Genomic DNA, 20,046 nt, shown 5'->3' on the forward strand with positions numbered 1-20,046 from the left:
GTGTCAGCAGTGAGAGAACTTCTGTCCTCTAGGGAGGTGCTAATCTAGCCTTTGCCTGAGGCTATCCAGCAAATGCCTCTGTGCAGGGCTTGGGTAGGGCGGGTCGCACAGGATCAACAGGGTGGGCCGGAGAGAGCAGTTATGGCGGCTCTCAGTCCTGTCCCCAGGGGCTCTGCCTCTCTGAGTCCCAGCACCCGCTGCAAAGCTCGGAGAGAAAGCTGCACTCGCTCTGACCGAAGCCCGACAGTCCGCTTCTCCCGTTTGAGCCTGGGTCCCTAAAGACTCGCCTGTATCTGGAGCTCAGAGTCTGCGACTCCCTCCCGATTGAAAACAACAATCGCGCCCTCTGCCGCCAGCCCGCTCCGCGCACTCCGCACCTCAGAATTTGACTTCAGCACTGCGCCTCCTCTGAGTGTCCGTATGCGTTTCTCTTTCCTCCTAGTTGTAGGACTTCCACTCAGCCAGCGTTCCTGTGGTTCTGGGTGATGTCCCTTCCGTCTTTAGTTTCACTTTTGAAGTAGTTGTTCAAAGCAGCAAACTCCGGCGTTAACCTATGCCGCCATCTTGGTTCTCGACCATCTATTTTTGAATGATAGCCTTGCTGGATATAGTAATCTTGGTTTCAGATCCTTGCTATTCATTACCTTGAGTACTTCTAGCTTGTAGAGTTTCTGATGAGAAATCAGTTGATAGCCTTATGGGAGCTCCTTTGTAGATAACAAATTCCTTTGCTCTTATTGCCTTATTCTGCCATTTGGGGGTTGTTTTTCTCCCCATTTTGGCTGCCTGTTTGGGTTTGTGACTATGTATGAGGTATATCTGCTATGCCTCCCAATCTCTAGTGCAGGATAGTGTTAAATGCTGTTTCTGACTAATTAGATCAGGCAAAAACTCAAAGCCTCCAGAGTCCCTCCTCTTCCTGAAGACTGATTGTATTCAGTCTTGAGTAGCCTCAGGCAAGTGTCCACAGATGTGGCAAGAGGTTTTCCAACAGGGTGGGGGTAATTGCTTCTGCCTGAAGGCTAATTGTTATTCTCAGGCCCTTAATGAACCTCAGAAATTCCACAGGGTATAACAAAGGGTTTTCTGATAGGGTGGGTCAACTGTATTTCCCCCAGGCAAAAAACTGCCTGGATAGCAAAGGTTTGCCTGAGAAAGATGACTTCTGTGGCATGAGGGAATGCCTCAGTAGAGGAAACTGGGGTTTCTGCCTTCCAAGCTCTTACCCATAGCCACCCACCCTGGCTTCTGCACACACACAACTCCATTCCACTCTGCCCTTCCTCTTCTGGAGTCCAAGGTGAGTGTCTGCACTCTAAATTTTATCTGTTGGCCCTTTAAGAAGGTGCCTGCATTTCCAGCTTTCTCTCCCTAACAGGCAGCAACCCTGTTGCTTTTCATAGCCAGATGTTATGTAGGCATATTTCTGAGTTCTGGGGCTCTCTGCTAGAGGTGGGGGCAGCTTGGGGATTAGATCCCAGAGTTCTCAGTGGGACCCACAACAGCTGAGATATCTCTTTAGAACTTTAGTTGCTGTCTGTGGGAGCCTGGTCAGCCCTTTTGTGCCTCCACCCTTCCTACCAGTCTCTGTGCAGTCTCCACTTTCCGATTTTGGTTATCAGGGTTCTCTCCAGCTAGTCTTCATTTTATTATTCAGGGTGGGTTTTTGTATTTTAGTTTTAATTCCTTTCAGTCCTGGGAGCATGTCTGTGTGGAATTAATTTTTTGTTATTGTTAATCCTCACCCAAAGATATTTTTTCCAATTATTTTTAGAGAGAATGGAAGGGAGAGAGGGGAAGAGAGAAAAAAAAATCATCGATGTGAGAGAGACAAGTCAATTGGTTGCCTCCTGCGTGTGCCCTGGATGGAATCTGCAACCCAGGTATGTGTTCTTGACAGGGAATTGGACCTGTGACCCTTTAGTGTGGGAGCCAACATTCTAACCACTGAGCTACACCAGCCAGGGTTGGAAGTAAATTTTTATTCCCAGAAGCAATCCACAATTCAGATGATTGGCACTGGATAAATCTCCATAGAAATGCACAAATGTTGAAAGCTTGGATACATCACGTTGAAGCTATATGAGGCAAAACCCCTCTGATGAGTTTGAAATGTTATCAATGGATGTGTGAAAAGGCCAGTTTTAAGATAAATTCTTTTTGCAGAGGAATATAACACTTTTCTTTTTATAGTAAAAATTGTCTGAAATAAATTTTATAGATCTTCATTGAAATCCAAAACCTTCATTAATCCTTCTTAACTAATTATTCTGCAAGAACTCCCTAACAATCACAAACTTTCATAAGGAGGTAGAATTACAAAGAAAATTCATATGAGTGTGAGAAGATGCCAATGTCTTCCATACAGAATCTGTACTCTCAAAGAAATGAATTGGTATTTACATAAACTTTAATGGCTTTTAAAGTGGGATTCAAAAATCATTGTATGATCATCAACTCAGAATTTGGAGTTACTCTTTCACCAGGAATACTATCTTAAAAAAAACTGGTTTCAAGTACTTCTCTGTAGCAGGAAGAAGAACAGACATGAAACATAACAGGAATTTGTGTTGCTCCAAAAACATTGCAGGATTGGATGACACGATAACCTTCATCAAACTTGGGACCATCACACCATTCACATCTGGATGCACTGCAATTAAATAAGTATTAAATCAATATTTAGTAAATTTCTACTAAAGAAAGGACATTTTGTTGATGCTATGTCTCAATGTAATAGAAAATATGATTTTATCATCATTGATCTTATATAATTGAGGAGCTAAGACAAATGCAAGTGAACAATTAAAAGTTAGTAGATATGTGTGTATAAAACAACCTGTTTTTTAAAATAAAAAAGTATAGATTCATAGTAAGAAAACACTCTAAAGATAGATCCCAAATGAAAAACAGTAATTATCTTTGGACAGTGTAATCACAGGTAATTCTAAATTTCTTTATAAATTTTTTCTGTATTTTCAAAATTTTCTATAATAAATGTATTATTTTTATAATTCGAAAATGTTATTTTAAAAATAGAGGAATTAACATAAACTAGTGTAGAACTAGTGTCCATATATATTATTTTAAATGTTCAAAAGTCAGTTTTTTAAAGGGACATTAACCCATTAGCACATTAACATTGGCACATGAACAGACTATTCACAGAAGAAGAAACCTGAATATCCAGAGAACATGTGAAGCTTCTCAATCTCATTAGTGATCAGAGAATAAAAACAAAATAGCACAGAAATATCATTTCACAATAATCACATGGGCAAAATACAAAAGTCAGAGAGTGCAATATTTGATCAGGATGAGACCATCAGGGACTCTGACAATTTCTTGGTAGCATATAAATTGGTATGATCATGTTGTAGCGCAATTTGGCAATTTTTATATAAGTGAAGGTACACATACTCTATAACCTAGAGACACTTGCAAATTTACATAAGGAGCTATGTTTTAAAATCATTATTGTTGACTTCTTAGCAATAGTAAAATTGGAACCAATTCAAGTGTTCACGAGCAGGAGAAAGAATGAATAGCTTAGAAATATTCAATCTCAGGAAAACTATACAGGAGTTAATGAACTAAATTTATATAAAATCAATATGGACAAATCTTAAAAATGTTGAGAATAAAAAACATGTTGAAGAATGACATATTTTTTGATATTTGCATGACATTTAAAGCATGAAGACTACATATCTGTTAGAGGTTTCTTCTGACATCAAACAATGTTTAATTTATTGCAGACGTCAACTGGGTGTCCTAAAAGTCAATTCAATTAAATTTTGACACTAATTACTGGGAGTAAGTGCCAGACTCCACAGGCTTAAGGGCTCAGTCCTACAGTATTGCCCTCACTTAATATACAGTGACCAGTATGGGTCTCCCAGGTTACCCACATTTTTCTCCACTTGGCTACAAATTAGGGGTTCCAGTGATGCCCCTTTACCAGGTTTGATAATTTGTTATAACAACTCAAGATTCTGGAAAATGCTGTACTTACAGTTTAATATAAAGGATACCAATGAATAGCTAAAGGAAGTGAGGCCTGCAAGAGTCTTGAGGGCAGGAGTCTCCGTACCAATGGAGTTGGAGTGTGCCACTCTCCAGGCACCAGATATGTTTGCCAGATTGTAAGCTCTCTAAACCCTGTTGCTTAGGGGATTTTATGAAAGTTTCATTAAGTAGGCGTGCTGATTAAATAATTGGACATTGATGATTGAACTCAATCTTCAGCATCTCTCACCTCCCTTTCCTGAGGTGGAGGGGGGTGAAGTTAAGTGTTTCAACCTTCTAATCAAAGCTTGACCTTCTGGCAACCATTTCCTACCCTGTAGCTACCTAGAGGCCCCTAAGAGCCATCTTACTTGCATAACCTCAGGTAGTATTGAAAGGAGCTCATTATCCTATCTAATAAAAGAGAAAGATGGTAATTAGCATACGACCGCTACCCTTCCCATTGGCTAATCAGGGCGATATGCAAATTAACTGCCAGCCAAGATGGCAGCCGGCAGCCAGGCAGCTTAAACTGAACATGAGGCTTGCTTGCTTCAGTGACGGAGGACTCCAACATTCTCCGTCTGCCTTGCCGGCCTCTGAGCTTGCAGTTTAAGAAACATTGTAACAAATATAGAAGCTAAATAAGACCCCAGAAACCTGCTTTCAGCCAGCTGGGATCTCAGAGCTGGAGTTGATACAGAGTTTCGATTATAGAACCCAAACAAACCAGATATCTGATTTCAGCAGCAGAGGCCTCAGAGCTGGAGCCAAGCCTCAGAGCTAAAGCTGGCCCAGAATAAAAAAGAAAAAAAAAGGAGTAGTTGGGAGCTTCAGTCCCAGCCTGAAAACAGCCCTCAGCCCCTCACCCAGACTGGCCAGGCACCCCAGTGGGGACCCCCACCCTGAAGGGTGTGTGACCAGCTGCAAACAGCCATCATCCCCTCATGCAGGCTGGCCAGGCACCCCAGTAGGGACCCCCACCCTGATCCTGGACACCCTTCAGGGCAAACCAGCCAGCCCCCACCCATGCACCAGGCCTCTATCCTATATAGTAAAAGGGTAATATGCCTCCCAGCACCGGGATCAGCGGAGCCACGAGGCCTCCCAGCACCGGGATCAGCATGACAGGGGGCAGCGCCCAAACCCCCTGATCGCCCTGTGGCTCTGTGTGTGACAGGGGCCGGGGCCACAACCTCCCTATCTGCCCTGCTCTGTGCCTGAGAGGGGAAGGCGCCCCAACCCCCTGATCGGCCCTGCTCTGTGCCTGATAGGGGGGAGCTCCCCAACCCCCTGATCACCCTGCGGCTCTGTGTGTGACAGGGTGTGGCTCCCCAATCCCCCCACCCCATGGGCCCTGCTCTGTGTGTGACGGGGTAGAGCCATAACCTCCCCATCGGCCCTGCCCTGAGTGTGAGAGTGGCGGCGCCCCAACCCCCTGATCAGCCCTGCTCTGTGGGTGATAGAGGGTGGTGCCCCCCCCCCCCCACGGGCCCTGCTCTGTGTGTGATGGGGTAGAGCCATAACCTCCCCATCGGCCCTGCCCTGAGTGTGACAGTGGCAGTGCCCCAACCCCCTGATCGGCCCTGCTCTGTGGGTGATAGAAGGTGGCGCCCCAACCCCCTGATCCACCCTGCTATGTGTGTGACAGGGGGCGGTGCCCCAACTCCCCTATTGGCCCTACTCTGTGAGTGACAGGGGGGAGCTCCTCAACCCCCTGATGGGCCCTGCTCTGTGGGTGACAAGGGGGGGGCTCCCCAACCCCCTGATCGGCCCTGCTCTGTGCATGACAAGGGGCAGTGCCTCAACCCCCTGATTGGCCCTGCTCTGTGCGTGACAGAGGGTGGCGCCACAACCTCCCCATCGACCCTACCTTGAGTGTGACAGGGGGCGGTGCCCCAAACCCCCAATCGGCCCTACCCTGAGTGTGACTGAGGGTGGCATCGCAGCCTCCCAATCCACCCTGCTCTGTGCATGACAGGGGGCGGCGCCCCAACTCCTCAATCGGCCCTGCTCTGAGCCCGACCAGGGGCTGCATCTAGGGATTGGGCCTGCCCTCTGCCACCCAGGAGCAGGCCTAAGCCAGCAGGGCGTTATCTCCCGAGGGGTCCCAGACTGTGAGAGGGCACAGGCCAGGCTGAGGGATGCCCTCTCCCCCCTGAGTGCACAAATTTTTGTGTACTGGGCCTCTAGTCTATCTATATAAAAGGCTAATATGCTAAGTGTTCTTCCCACCTTCTGTCCAGTCGCTATGATGTGCACTGACCACCAGGGTGCAGATGCTCAATGCAGGAGCTGCCATGACAAGCATAAAGAAACAGCACCATAGACCTGGTGCCCAGAAAGCAACACTAGGCTTCCCCCAAGAGGGATACAGGCCCCACCACCACCCTGAGATGGCAGCCCACCAACTTGCAGCCAACACTGCTGAGACCCCATGACGCAAAATGCAGCCCATAGCCCAGCCCCGCTCTGAAATGGTTGCTGTGGGTGCTGGGTAATGATGGCACATAGCAATGCCTAGCGACTAGGCTCCTTGGAGTTCCAGGAACACAGGTGGAAACATTTTACACTTTAACCAAATGTCTGTGAAGCATTTTCCCATGCCTCATCTCATTTGATCCTCACAGAAGTCCTGGAGATAGGAGACTTAGTAGAATCCTATTTTCTTTTCATTAGTCGGAAAATGGAGACTTAGAAAGCTTAAAAACTTGGCCTGACTGAAAAGAAGTAAGAAATGGTGGACCTTGAAAATGATTTCAGGTTTTCTCACTGCACAGAATATAGTCAAACACTGCTGCAGTTAAATATTTTACCCTTTGTTCTCCCTGCATTATCTACAATAATAATGTGCTTCATGTTGATATTTACTGCTGTGTTGCTGACAATTACCTGAAAGAGAAGTTGGGGTGCTTCATTGGGCTGGAAAAAGTTTAGCTAAATCAGAAAGCAGGTCTAATTAAGCAGTTTATTCTATACATATAAAAGGCTAAGTTGACTCATGCATGCATGATACATATAAAGCTCTTGGTGGCGCCAATTCCGCCTGTGTGTTTTGATCTGCCATTGTTGATCCTGAATTTGGTTGACACTTCTACTATAGAGAAAGGACGAATAGCAATATTAAAATATTTCTTCAATTAATTTCCTTTCAATGTGCACGAATTTGTGCACCGGCCCACTAGTTGGTGTATAAAAAAGCCATAAATTTCTGGGTGTTAATTTTGTATCCTGCTACATTGCCAAAATAATTTATTAAGTCAAGTAGCTTCTTTTTTTTTATTGCTTAAAGTATTACAAAAAGTATTACATATGTCTCCTTTTTTTTCCCCCCGCCCATGACAATCCCCTGGCCTCCCCTACCCCCCAGTGTCTTATGCCCATTGGTTATGCTTATATGCATGCATACAAGTCCTTTGGTTGATCTCTTACCCACCCCCCTCCTGCCCTCCCACCCTCCCCGGCCTTCCTGCTGTAGTTTGACAGTCTGTTCGAGGCAGCTCTGCCTCTGTATCTATTTTTGTTCATAAGTTTATAATGGTCTTTATTATCCAGAAATGAGTGACATCATGTGGTATTTTTCCTTCATTGACTGGCTTATTTCACTTAGCATAATGCTCTCCAGTTCCATCCATGCTGTTGCAAATGGTAAGAGTTCCTTCTTTTTTATAGCAACATAGTATTCCATCGTGTAGATGTACCACAGTTTTCTAACCCATTCATCTACAGATGGGCATCAAATAGCTTCTTGATTGAGTCTTTAGGGTTTTCTATGTACAATATCATGTCATCTGCGAATAAGGACAGTTTTACTTCTTCTTTTCCAATTTGGATGCCTTTTATTTCTTCTTCTTGTCTGATCACTATGACTAGCACTATGTTGAACAGGAGTGGTGAAAGTGGGCATCCCTTTCTTGTTCCTTTTTTTAGGAAAAATGGTTTTAGTTTTTGCCCATTGAGTATGACGTTGGTTATAGGTTTGTCATATAAGGCTTTTATTATGTTGAGGTATGATCCCTCTATTCCCACTTTGCTGAGAGTTTTTATTAAGAAAGGGTGTTGGATTTTGTCAAATGCTTTTTCTGCATCAATTGATATGATTATATGATTTTTGTCTCTCAATTTCTTTATGTGAGGTATCACGTTTATTGATTTGCAGATATTATACCAGCCTTGCATCCCCGGAATAAGTCCCACTTGGTCATGGTGTATGATCTTTCTAATGTAATGCTGGATCTGGTTTGCTAGAATTTTGTTGAGGATTTTGGCATCTATGTTCATGAGGGATATTGGCCTGTAATTCTCTTTCTTTTTAGTGTTTTTATCTGGTTTGGGAATTAGGGTAATGCTGCCTTCATAGAAAGAACTTGGAATTTTGACTTCCTCTTGAATTTTTTGGAATAGTCTAATAGGTTTTAGTTCTTTGAATGTTTGGTAAAACTACCCTGTGAAGCCATCTGGCCTGGGGCTTTTGTTTGCTGGAAGTTTTTTGATCACTGCTTCAATGTCCTCCATAGTTATCAGGCTATTCAGATTTTTTTTTAATTCTTCCCGATTGAGTTTTGGAAGGCTGTATTTTTCTAGGAATATGTCCATTTCCTCTAAGTTGACCAGTTTGTTGGAATAGAGTAGTTCATAGTATTTTTTTTACAATCCTTTGTATTTCTGTGGGGTCTGTTGTTATTTCACCTCTTTCATTTCTGATTTTGTTTATTTGGGTCCTCTCTCTTTGCTTCTTGGTGAGCCTGGCTAGAGGTTCACCAATCTTGTTTATTCTTTCAAAGAATCAGCTCTTGGCTTTCTTTCTTTCTTTCTTTCTTTCTTTCTTTCTTTCTTTCTTTCTTTCTTTCTTTCTTTCTTTCTTTCTTTCTTCCTTCCTTCCTTCCTTCCTTCCTTCCTTCCTTCCTTCCTTCCTTCCTTCCTTCCTTTCTTTCTTTCTTTCTTTCTTTCTTTCTTTCTTTCTTTCTTTCTTTCTTTCTTTCTTTCTTTCTTTCTTTCTTTCTTTCTTTCTTTCTTGTCTCTATGTCATTTATTTCCACTCTGATCTTTATTATTTTCTTCCTTCTGCTCACTCTCGGCTTTTCATGTTGCTCTCTTTTTAATTTTTTAAGTTGTAGAGTTAGATAATTTATTATCAGTTTTTCTTATTCTTTGAGGTAGGCTTGCAATGCTGTGAACTTCCCTCTCAGAACATAGATTTTGGATTGTTGTGTTTTCATTGTGATTTGTTTCCAGAATGTTTTTTTATTTCTTCTTCAATCTCTTTGGTAACCCAATCGTTATTTAATAACGTGCTATTTAGCATCAAAATGTTTGAATTTTTTTTATTGTTTTTATTGTAGTTGACTTCTAATAGTTTGCCATTGTGATCTGAAAAGATGCTTGATATGATTTCAATCCTCTTGAATTTGAAGAGACTTTGCCTGTGACCCAATATGTGGTCTATTTTTGAAAATGTCCCATGTGCACTTGAGGAGAATGTCTATTCTGTAGCTTTTGGGTGAAATGTTCTGAAGATGTAGATTAAGTCCCATCTGATCTAGTGAGTCATTTAGAATTGCTGTTTCTTTGCTGATTTTTTGTCTAGAGGATTTATCCAGTGATGTCAATGGGGTACTAAGATCTCCTACTATTATTGTATTGCTGTCTATGGCTCCCTTGTTATCTTCCCAAAGTTTTTATGTATTTGGGTGCTCCTGCATTAGGTGCATATATATTTACCAGAGTTATATCCTCTTGTTGTATTGATCCCTTTAGTATTATGAAGTGGCCTTCCTTATCTCTTGTTATGGCCTTCACTTTGAGGTCTATTTTGTCAGATATAAATATTGCTACCCCAGCTTTTTTTTCATTTTTATTTGCCTGGAAAATATTTTTCCATCCCTTCATTTTCAGTCTGTGTGAATCCCTTGTTCTGAGGTGGGTATCTTGTAGACAGCAGATATATGGTTCATGTTTTCTTATCCATTCAGCCACTCTATGTCTTTTGGTTGGAGCATTTAGTCCATTTACATTTTATGATATTATTGATAGGTACTTATTTGTAGCCATTTTTATTCTTTATGCCTGTGTTCTTTCTTCCCTTTCTATTTCTTCTTTTCTGTCAGTGCACTTGCAGCACGGTCCTGTGGCCCCTGGCTGGGCACACTGACTTGCTCTATATCACCCTGGCAGTGCTCTCCTGTGGCCTCAGTGAGACGATGTGTGCTGGTTTGCTCTGGGTAGCCCCTGCAGGACTGTCTCAGGGGCTAGGGAGAAGCGGTTGTGGGTTTTTCTGGGTTGCACAGTCAAAGCTCCCTGTGGCCTAAGTGGGGCTCGTGCTGGGTTACTCCAGGTTGCCTTGGCAGCAAGACTCTGGGCTCAGGGTGAATTGGGTGTGGGTTGCTCTAGGTTTCACAGTCCTCACTTTCTGTAGCCTGAAGTGAGAGGAACACTGGTTGCTCCAACTCACTTCTACTCAGTGTGGAGCTGGGGCGGGTTGCCCTAGGTTGCTCAGTCTGTGCTCTCCTGTTGCCCTGAGTGAGGTGCACATTGGGTTGCTCCAGATGGCTCTTGCAGGACTGTCCTGGGGGCTGGTGTGGAGAGGGCAGGTTGCTCTGGGTTGCCCCTCCAAGACCAGGGTAAAAGTGGGTGTGAGTAGCTTTGGGTCACCCCAGCAGGGCTGTCCAGGGGGCCAGGAACTTGGGTGCAGCCATCTTGTGTTACAGAAACCCCCGCCTCTGCTGTGGGCGCCGTCATTTTGTGATGATGTGATGGTTAATTTGCATATTCCCTCTTTATTAGATAGGATTGTCTCCTCAGCTATATCTAATTTGTTAATTCAGGGTGGTTGTTATCTGATTTAGTTGCTTTTCTGGCCTGGCCTTAGGAGGAGGTGCACGACACTGCTGCCTATTCGACCACCATTTTCCATTCTCCAAGCCTTTGTTTTAAAGTCATTTTGTCTGATATATATGTATTACTACCCCAGGTTTTTTGTTGTTGTTTTTTCATTTTCATGGCGTATTTTTTTCATTCCTTTACTTTCTTCAGACTGTGTGTGCTTTTTGACCTGAAATGCGTTTCTTATAGACAGCAAATATATACGTCTTATTGTCTCATCTATTCAGCTATCCTATGTTTTTTGACTGGAGCATTTAATCTAATTTCATTTAAAATGATTATAGATAGATACATATTTATTACTATTTTATTATACATATTTATGTTTCTCATAAAGTTAATATCAACTATTATACTTTTTAATTTACAGAATTTTATTTCATTTAAAATTTCTTTTTCATATTTGTCTTGTCATATTTAATGGTCTTTTATTCCTTAAACATTTTTGAAATTATGTTTTATTTTTTAAACACTTAGCTATTTCATATCCTGTAAACAATTCTAATATGTTACATCTTAAGTGATTTACAGTATATCTGTTGAATGTTTTTGCTGACTTTTACTCTTGGTGGCTTATTTTCTCATATATTTGGAAATTTCTTTAAATTGTAAAATAATACTCATTTGAGCTTAATTTTTTTGAATATTCAAAGTCTAAATTGAGGACATTCTCTCACAAAAATCTGTGGCGAATTCAAATCTCTTGGTCTCATATCTATTTACCACTCACTAGTTAGGTTTTATTTATTTATTCATTTTGTCCTCGGAGATTTTTCTTACTTTCTTAGGTGCATTCAAATCTCATAAGCACTGACATCTCAATGCATAACATTGGAAACTTTGGCTCCAGCTGGCTGAGTGGCTCAGTTGGTTGGAGCATCGTCACATACACCAAAAACGGTTGCAGGTTCAATTCCTATTGGGAGCACATACTTAGTTTAATCCCTGTTTGGGGCACATATGGGAGGCAACCAATTAATGTTTTTCTCTCTCTCTCTCTCTCTCTCTCTCTCTCTCTCTCTCTCTCTCTCTCTCTCTCTCCTAACTCAATAAATATATCCGTGGGTGAAGATTAAAAAATAAAATAAAATAAAATTGAACACTTTGGAGTCTTGTTAGTTTTTACTGGTACATTTTTAATCACCTTTTTAAATGTATTCAACAGTTACTAATCTGTTCATGTTTCTGCCTTTTATTGAGTCAATATTGCTAATTTATATACTCCTAAGAAACCATTTCCCTTAGGCATACAAAAAATATTTGTTAAATCAATAATATAAGCACTGATGATCAATACTGTGATAAAAATAGTTTTAAACCACCTGAAGGAAATAAGAGATAAGCCTGAGTAGACTGAAAGTGTGAGGCTTAGTCCTGAGATTAGGCAATGATTCTCACACTGGCCATTGATCCTGGAGTAAAAGAAGTTGCTCTATATATGTCTGCTCTATTCTTGGTCTCTAAGAAGTTAGAATACAGTAAAGCATTTCCCTGCATAGTGTACATGGGACTAAAGAGTCTCCTTTTTTGTTTTGAAGAATGCACATTATGTCCTTAGTAATTCATAGAAAAGAGTTATACTACAACTGTATAGATGTTGCCAGTTATACCTTAGCAATCTATATCTCACATTAGATTTAAGTAATAACTTTACTGATAGAAGATGGGCTGAATTCAGACTACATTATTATGCCTGAAGAGCCAGAAGGAGCAATTTAAAGAATTGTGCATATATTTTCATGTGTGGTGTGTGATGTGAGGTGTGTGTGTGTGTGTGTGTGTGTGTGTGTGTGTGTGTGTTCATAGGAAACCTATTATGTGAGCCTATAATAAAGAAAATTTTAAATGCTTAAAAGTGCATTTTGGTTAAAAGGGTTTTAGAATTTGCTTACCAGTTTAGTAACATTTGAATTTCATCTGGGATCTCATCATAATATTTATGTAGATTATTTTTTAAAAAGAACAAAGCAGTAAGCTGAGTAAGACGCTGTGGACTATTCAAAGAATTCTCTTTCCAAAGACAAGGAATCGTGAAGGTATTTTCAAAACGGATTTTTTTCAGATGAAGCCTCAAAATTCCAGATGGAAAAGATGTCAGGTCATTCCCATCAACAATCAATTTTTTAAGTGACCTGCAAATAAAGAAAACCATACATTAAAAGGAATTTATGAGACAACCAAAATGGCAGTATAGGTAAATGCCGCACTCACTGCCTTCCACAACCACATCAAAATTACAACTAAAATACAGAACAACCATCATTTAAAACTACCTGAAATCTGGCTGAATGGAAGTCCTACAATTAGAGAAGTAAAGAAGAAAGCACATTGAGACTGGTATGAGGGTTGGAGGGTGGAAAGGGCTGGTCCAACACCAATGTGTGGCATTTTTTTTTTTTTAATCAGGAGGGGTGTCATGGCTGTGGAGGCCTCCTGTGAGGAGCAAGAGATACTAGCCCACACCAGACCCTAATCCCAGGGTTACCAGAGCTGGGAAGAGAAGCCCCCATAACTTCAGGCTTGTAAAATCCAGTGCAGTGTGGATGAGTGGCACAGAGGTTGCTGGAGTCCCAGGTATTCCTCTTAAAAGGCCTGCACACAGACTTACTTGGACTCCATACCTCTGGGCTCCAGCACTGGAATGGTGGCTTAAAAGGAACCTGGGACATTCTGGGAGGAATTGGATTGCCTGGCATCAGCGTAAGAACTCTGGGGCTGCTTTCTCCCAGAAGAGGTTGCTCACAGTGGTCATTGTCCCTGAGCTGGGACCTCCCCTGTTACAGAGCTGACTGGCAGCTATATATGAGTTTCTATCAGCTTGGCCCACACTGTTTGCTCCACCCTGGTGATTTCCTGAGACTTTTCCCCATCCAATTTGCAGCCCCACCCAAGCTGTTTGCGGCAGCTTTTCCATATGAATGGCCTGTCCTGGCTCAGGCTTCAGACTTTGCTAAAATTTCTCAAACAAGAAGCAGCAATAATATGCCCAAAACCTGATACTAGCACCAGCCTGCCTTGCTTCACATCTGGGCCTTGCCTGGGCACATCTAAACCCAATATAAATATCAGCCATCTGAAGATCCCCCTGTAGCTACTGACAGGTGAACATAGGCAGTGGCTGACTTTGCACCTCCCAGGAGGCCACAGAGCCAGTACACTCAGTGGACAGCTTCAGACCATATCAGGAAACAACTCTACATACCCACAAATGACACACTCAAGAGGCAGACTCAGTGAGCACCAAAGCCCTACTGAAGCAAGTCCTGCTCCATAGGGTAGCTCCTGGAGGTTAATTTCTCCCAGTGATGCTAATAGCAATCAAAGCTCAACTATGACAAGAACTATGCACCTAGAGTGCCTAGCTCAGGTTATTGGGGAGGCTAAGCTACTGGGTCCTATAGGACACTTACTACACAAGGCCACTCTACCAACTCCACGAGACATAGCAGTTCTACATAATACATAGAAACAAACACAGGAAAGCACCCAAAAAGCAGAGACCAAGAAAAATGTCAAAATGAAAGAACAGAAGAAGTCTTCAGAAAAAGATCTAAATAAAATGAATGCAATTAAGCTACTAGATACAAAGTTCAAAACAATGGTTATAAGGTTGCTCAAGGATCTTAATGAGAGCTTCAAGGGACTTGGTGAGACTTCCAAGGATCTTAGTGAGAATGTCAAAGACATGAAAAAGGACCAGTTGGAAATTAAGTGTACACTAACTGAAATAAAGAATCATTTACAGGGAATCAACAGTAGAGTAGATGATCCCAAGAATAAAATAATCAATTTGGAATATGAGGAAGCAAAAAACACCCAATCAGAAGATCAAGAAGAAAAATGATTCCAAAAATATAAAGATAGTGGAAGGAGCCTGTGAAACAACTTAAAGCATTACGGGGGTGCCAGAAGGAGGAGAGAGAGAGAGCAAAGAATTGAAATCTATTTGAAGAAATAATACAGAAGCTTCCCTTACCTTAGTGATGGCAAACCTTTTGAGCTCGGTGTGCCAGCATTTTGAAAAACCCTAACTTAACTCTGGTACTGTATCACATATAGAAATTTTTTGATATTCGCAACCATAGTAAAACAAAGACTTATATTTTTGATATTTATTTTATATATTTAAATGCCATTTAACAAAGAAAAATCAACCAAAAAAATGAGTTCGTGTGTCACCTCTGACACACGTGTCATAGGTTCGCCATCACTGCCTTATCTGGTGAAAGAAATAGACTTACAAGTTCAGGAAATGCAGAGAATCCCAAACAAGGGGAATCCAAAGAGGCCCACACCAAAACACATCATAATTAAAATGCTAAGAGTTAAAAACAAAGAGAGAATTTTTAAAGGACAGAAGAAAAACAATTAGTTTCCTCCACGGGAATGCCCATACGACTGCCAGCTGATTTCTCAACAGAAACTTTGCAGGCCAGAAGGGAGTGGTAAGAAATATTCAAAGTGATGAATAGCAAGGATCCACAATCAAGACTGTCATTTAGAATGGAAGGTCAGATAAAGAACTTCATAGACAAGGAAAAGCTAAAGGAGTTCATCACCACCCAACCAGTATTACATGAAATATTGAAGGGTGTTCTTTAATTGGAGGAAGAAGAACAAGAAGAAGAAGAACAAGCACAAGAAATATATGAACAATAAAATGGCAATAAACACATACCAATAATTAAATCTAAATAAAAATAAATGAACAAAATAAACTGATGAATAAAATAGAACCAGAGGCATGGAAACATGGAACAGGCTGACGAATCTTAGAGGGAAGGGGAAAGGGGGGAACAGGAAGAGATTAACCAAAGATCTTATATGCATACTAGAGGCCCAGTGCATGAAAATTCTTGCACTTGGGGGTGGGGGGAGTCCCTCAGCCCAGCCTGCACCCTCTTGCTGTCCAGGAGGAGCCCTCAGGGGATGTTCAACTTGGGAGTGGGCCTAAGCCACAGTCTGGCCTTCCTCTGTGTGGGGTGATCGGTGGGCCGATCAGGGGGTGGCAAGGGAGGCGACCAGCCTGCCCTGCCCCCCCATTGTTCCTCCACTGCTGGTGGCTTCCCTCTGTGGGAGGCGACCCCAGCGGGCTGACCTGAAGATGGATGGCCCCGCCCCAAATTGCCCCACTGCCATTGCAGGTGGCCTCCCTCTGCAGACAGCAACTGACCAGGCAGGCGAGCAGGGGATGGGGCTGGCCCCCACCTCCGCGCCGCTGGTCGCCACCACATCCCCCCACCCCATCACTGTCCCCTCCCTCTGCCTACTGGCACATGCCTTGGCTTGCCTGGTGCCACCTGCTTGCCAGCCCCGCCTCCCCCCACCCCCTCTGCTGACCCATCATTCTGCCATTTGGTCTATTTTAATATTATGCTTTTATTATATTACTAGAGACCCGGTGCACAAAAATTTGTGCACTCGGGGGGGTGGGGAGTGGGGGTCCCTCAGCCTGGCCTGTGCCCTCTCGCAGTCTGGTACCCTCAGGAGATAACGACCTGCTGGCTTAGGCCTGCTCCCAGGTGGCAGAGGGCAGGCCCAATCCTAGGTACAGCCCCTGGTCGGGCTCAGATCAGGGCCGATTGGGGAGTTGGGGCGCTGCCCCATCATGCACAGAGCAGGGCAGATTGGGAGGTTGTGATGCCACCCTCAGTCATGCTCAGGGTAGGGCCAATTGGGGGGTTGGGGCACCGTCCGCTGTCACACTCAAAGCAGAGTCGATGGGGAGGTTGCAGCGCCACCCCCTGTCACGCACAGAGCAGGGCCAATCAGAGTGTTGGGGCGCTGCCCCCGTCACACACAGAGCAGGGCCCATCAGGGGGTTGGGGCACCGCCCTCTATCACCCACAGAGCAAGGCCGATCAGGGGGTTGGGGCGCCACCACTCTCACACTCAGGGCAGGGCAGATAGGGAGGTTATGGCTCTACCCCATCACACACAGAGCAGGGCCCATGGGGGGGCGGGCGTTGGGAAGCTCCCCTCTATCAGGCACAGAGCAGGGCTGCTCAGGGGGTTGGGGCCCTGCCCCCTGTCACACACAGAGCCGCAGGGCAATCAGGGGGTTTGGGCGCTGCCCCCTGTCACGCTGATCCTGGTGCCGGGAGGCATATTACCTTTTTACTATATAGGGTAGAGGCCTGGTGCATGGATGGTGCCGGCTGGTTTGCCCTGAAGGGTGTCCTGGATTAGGGTGAGGGTCCCCACTGGGGTGCCTGGCCAGTCTGGGTGAGGGGCTGAGGGCTGTTTTCAGGCTGGGAGTGACTGAATTTCCCAACCGCTCCTTTTTTCTTTTCTTTGTTTTTTTTTTTATTCTGGGCCAGCTTTAGCTTGAGGCTTGGCTCCAGCTCTTAGGCCGCCAGCGGCTGAAAGTAGGTTTCTGGCCTTTGCTTACAATGTTGCGAATCTGCTGGCTGAAGTCCGGTGGTATTTGTTACAATGTTTCTTAAACTACCCGGTCAGAGGCCTGCAGCCGCAGGCAGGGAACGTTGGTTTCCTCCAACGATCCTCTGTCACTGAGGCAAGCAAGCCTCATGTTAGTTTCAAGCTGCCTGGCTGCCGGCCGCCATCTTGGCTGACAGTTAATTTGCATATCTAGCTGATTAGCCAATGAAAAGGGTAGCGGTTGTATGCCAATTACCATGTTTCTCTTTTATTAGTGTAGATATAGGATATGCATTACTATGGATAGGGTGGTGAAGGCCTGGGGCAGGGTGGGAACTGGGTGGAGGATGGTAATGGGGAGAAAAAAGGAGAATATCTGTAATACTCTCAACAGTAAAGATTTTACTAAGGCATTTATGCAATTTATAATACTGAAGCAAAATTCTGTCCCAATGTTCCTGCAAATTAGTATAAAACTTAGCAATGATAGACTACAAGTGTTTAAGTATTTCCTTAGAATCAAGAAAACTAACTTAAACATACAATGGAGTCAAGACAGTATCTTCAATAAATGGTGTTGGGGAAATTGGACAGATACATGCAAAACAATGAAACTAGACCACCAACTTACACCATACACAAAAATAAGCTCAAAATGGATAAAGGATGTAAACTAAGACGGGAAACCATAATACTACAGGAATCCACAGGCAGCAAAATCTCAGACATATGCCGAAGCAATTTCTACACCAATACAGCTCCTAGGTCAATGGAAACTAAAGAGAAAATAAACAAATGAGACTACATCAAAATAATAAGTTTTGCACAACAAAAGGAACCATAACAAATCAACAAGAGAGCCCACTGCATGGGAAAACATATTTGCCAATGTTATCACCAAGAAGGGTTTAAACTCCAATATTTACAGGGAACTCATACAATTTAACAAAAGGAAGATAAACAACCCAATCAAAAAATGGGTAACATACATAATAGATACTTTTCAAAAGAAGACATAAGAAAGGCCAAGAGACATATGAAAACATGCTCAAAGTCACTAATCATCTGAAAGATGCAAATCAAAATGACAATGCGGTACCAGCTCACACCTGTCAGAATGGCTATCATCAACAAATCAACAAATGACAAGTGCTGGTAAGGATGCGGAGAAAAAGAAACCCTCATGCACTGTTGGTGGGAATGCAGACTTTTGCAGCCACTGTGGAGAACAGTACGGAGTTTCCTCAAAAAACTAAAAATAGAGTTCCCATTTGACCCAGTGATCCCACTGCTAGGAATATATCCCAAGAAACTAGAAACACCAATCAGAAAGGATATACGCACCCTTATGTTCATAGCAGCACAATTTACCATAGCTAAGATTTGGGAACAGCCTAAGTGCCCATCAGTAGATGAGTGGATTAAAAAACTGTGTTACATATACACAATGGAATACTACGCTGTGGTAAAAAAGAAGGAATTCTTACCATTTGCAACAGCATGGATGGAATGGAGAGCATTATGCTAAGAGAAATAAGCCAGTTAGAGAAAGGTAAATATCACATGATCTCATTCATTTATGGAATATAATGAGCAACATAAACTGATGAACAAAAACAGATCCAGATCCAAAGACAGAGAAGCATCGATCAGACCATCAAACCTCAGAGGGAAGGCAGCAGGGGGTGGGGGTAAAAGTGGGGGAGATCAACCAAAGGACTTGTATGCATGCATATACGCCTAACCAATGGACACAGACAGCAGGGCGGTGAAGGCATGAGTGAGGGGAGTGGTGGGGGGGTGGGCGATGAGGACACATATGTAATACCTTAATCAATAAAGAAAAAAATATAAAAAAAGAAAATTAACTTAAAAAGCAACTGAACTAATAAATTATTTTGCTTAAAAGTGCATTTGTGTGAATAGTAGAATTAAGATTGTATGTTAGGTCTTTGCAACATTATCCTATCTAATAAAAGAGAAAGATGGTAATTAGCGTATGACTGCTACCCTTCCCATTGGCTAATCAGGGCGATATGCAAATTCGCTGCCAGCCAAGATGGCGGCCGGCAGCCAGGCAGGTTGAAGCGAACATGATTCTTGCTTGCTTCAGTGACGGAGGACTCCAACGTTCCCCACCTGCTGCTGCTGGCCTCTGAGCTTGCAGTTTGAAACATTGTTACAAATATAGAAGCTAAACAAAACCCCAGAAACCTGCTTTCAGCCAGCTGGGATATCAGAGCTGGAGTTGAAACAGTGTTTCGATTATAGAACCCAAACAAACCAGATACCTGCTTTCAGCAGACGAGGCCTAAGAGCTGGAGCCAAGCCTCAGAGCTAAAGCTGGCCCAGAACAAAAACAAAAAAAAAAAAAGAAAAAAAAAAAAAAAAAGGAGCGGTTGGGAGCTTCAGTCACCTGCCAGCCTGAAAACAGCCCTCAGCCCCTCACCCAGACTGGCCAGGCACCCCAGTGGGGACCCCTACCCTGAAGGGTGTGTGACCAGCTGCAAACAGCCATCATCCCCTCACACAGGCCGGCCAGGCACCCCATTGGTGACCCCCACCCTAATCCAGGACACCCTTCAGGGCAAACCAGCCAGCCCCAACCATGCACCAGGCCTCTATCCTATATAGTAAAAGGGTAATATGCCTCCCAGCACCAGAATTAGCGGAGCCACGGGACCTCCCGGCACCGGGATCAGCGTGACAGGGGGCAGTGCCCAAACCCCCTGATCGCCCTGCGGCTCTGTGTGTGACAGGGGGCAGAGCCACAAC

At 43.4% G+C, this 20,046-nt stretch overlaps 1 protein-coding gene across 1 annotated transcript in view; it reads right to left on the bottom strand.

The window, feature by feature from the left end:
• Positions 1-2,496: 2,496 nt before the first annotated feature.
• Positions 2,497-20,046, bottom strand: part of LRRC63 (leucine rich repeat containing 63) — a 113,605-nt gene continuing 96,055 nt past the window's right edge. The window contains exons 8-9 of the mRNA XM_059681197.1: positions 12,783-13,022; positions 2,497-2,653 (exon numbers count right to left, since the gene is read on the bottom strand). Coding sequence (XP_059537180.1) covers positions 2,497-2,653; positions 12,783-13,022 — 397 coding nt within the window. The remainder of the gene's footprint in view (positions 2,654-12,782; positions 13,023-20,046) is intronic.

The sequence above is a fragment of the Myotis daubentonii genome, chromosome 2 (assembly GCF_963259705.1).
Source record: "Myotis daubentonii chromosome 2, mMyoDau2.1, whole genome shotgun sequence".
Lineage (NCBI taxonomy): Eukaryota > Metazoa > Chordata > Mammalia > Chiroptera > Vespertilionidae > Myotis > Myotis daubentonii.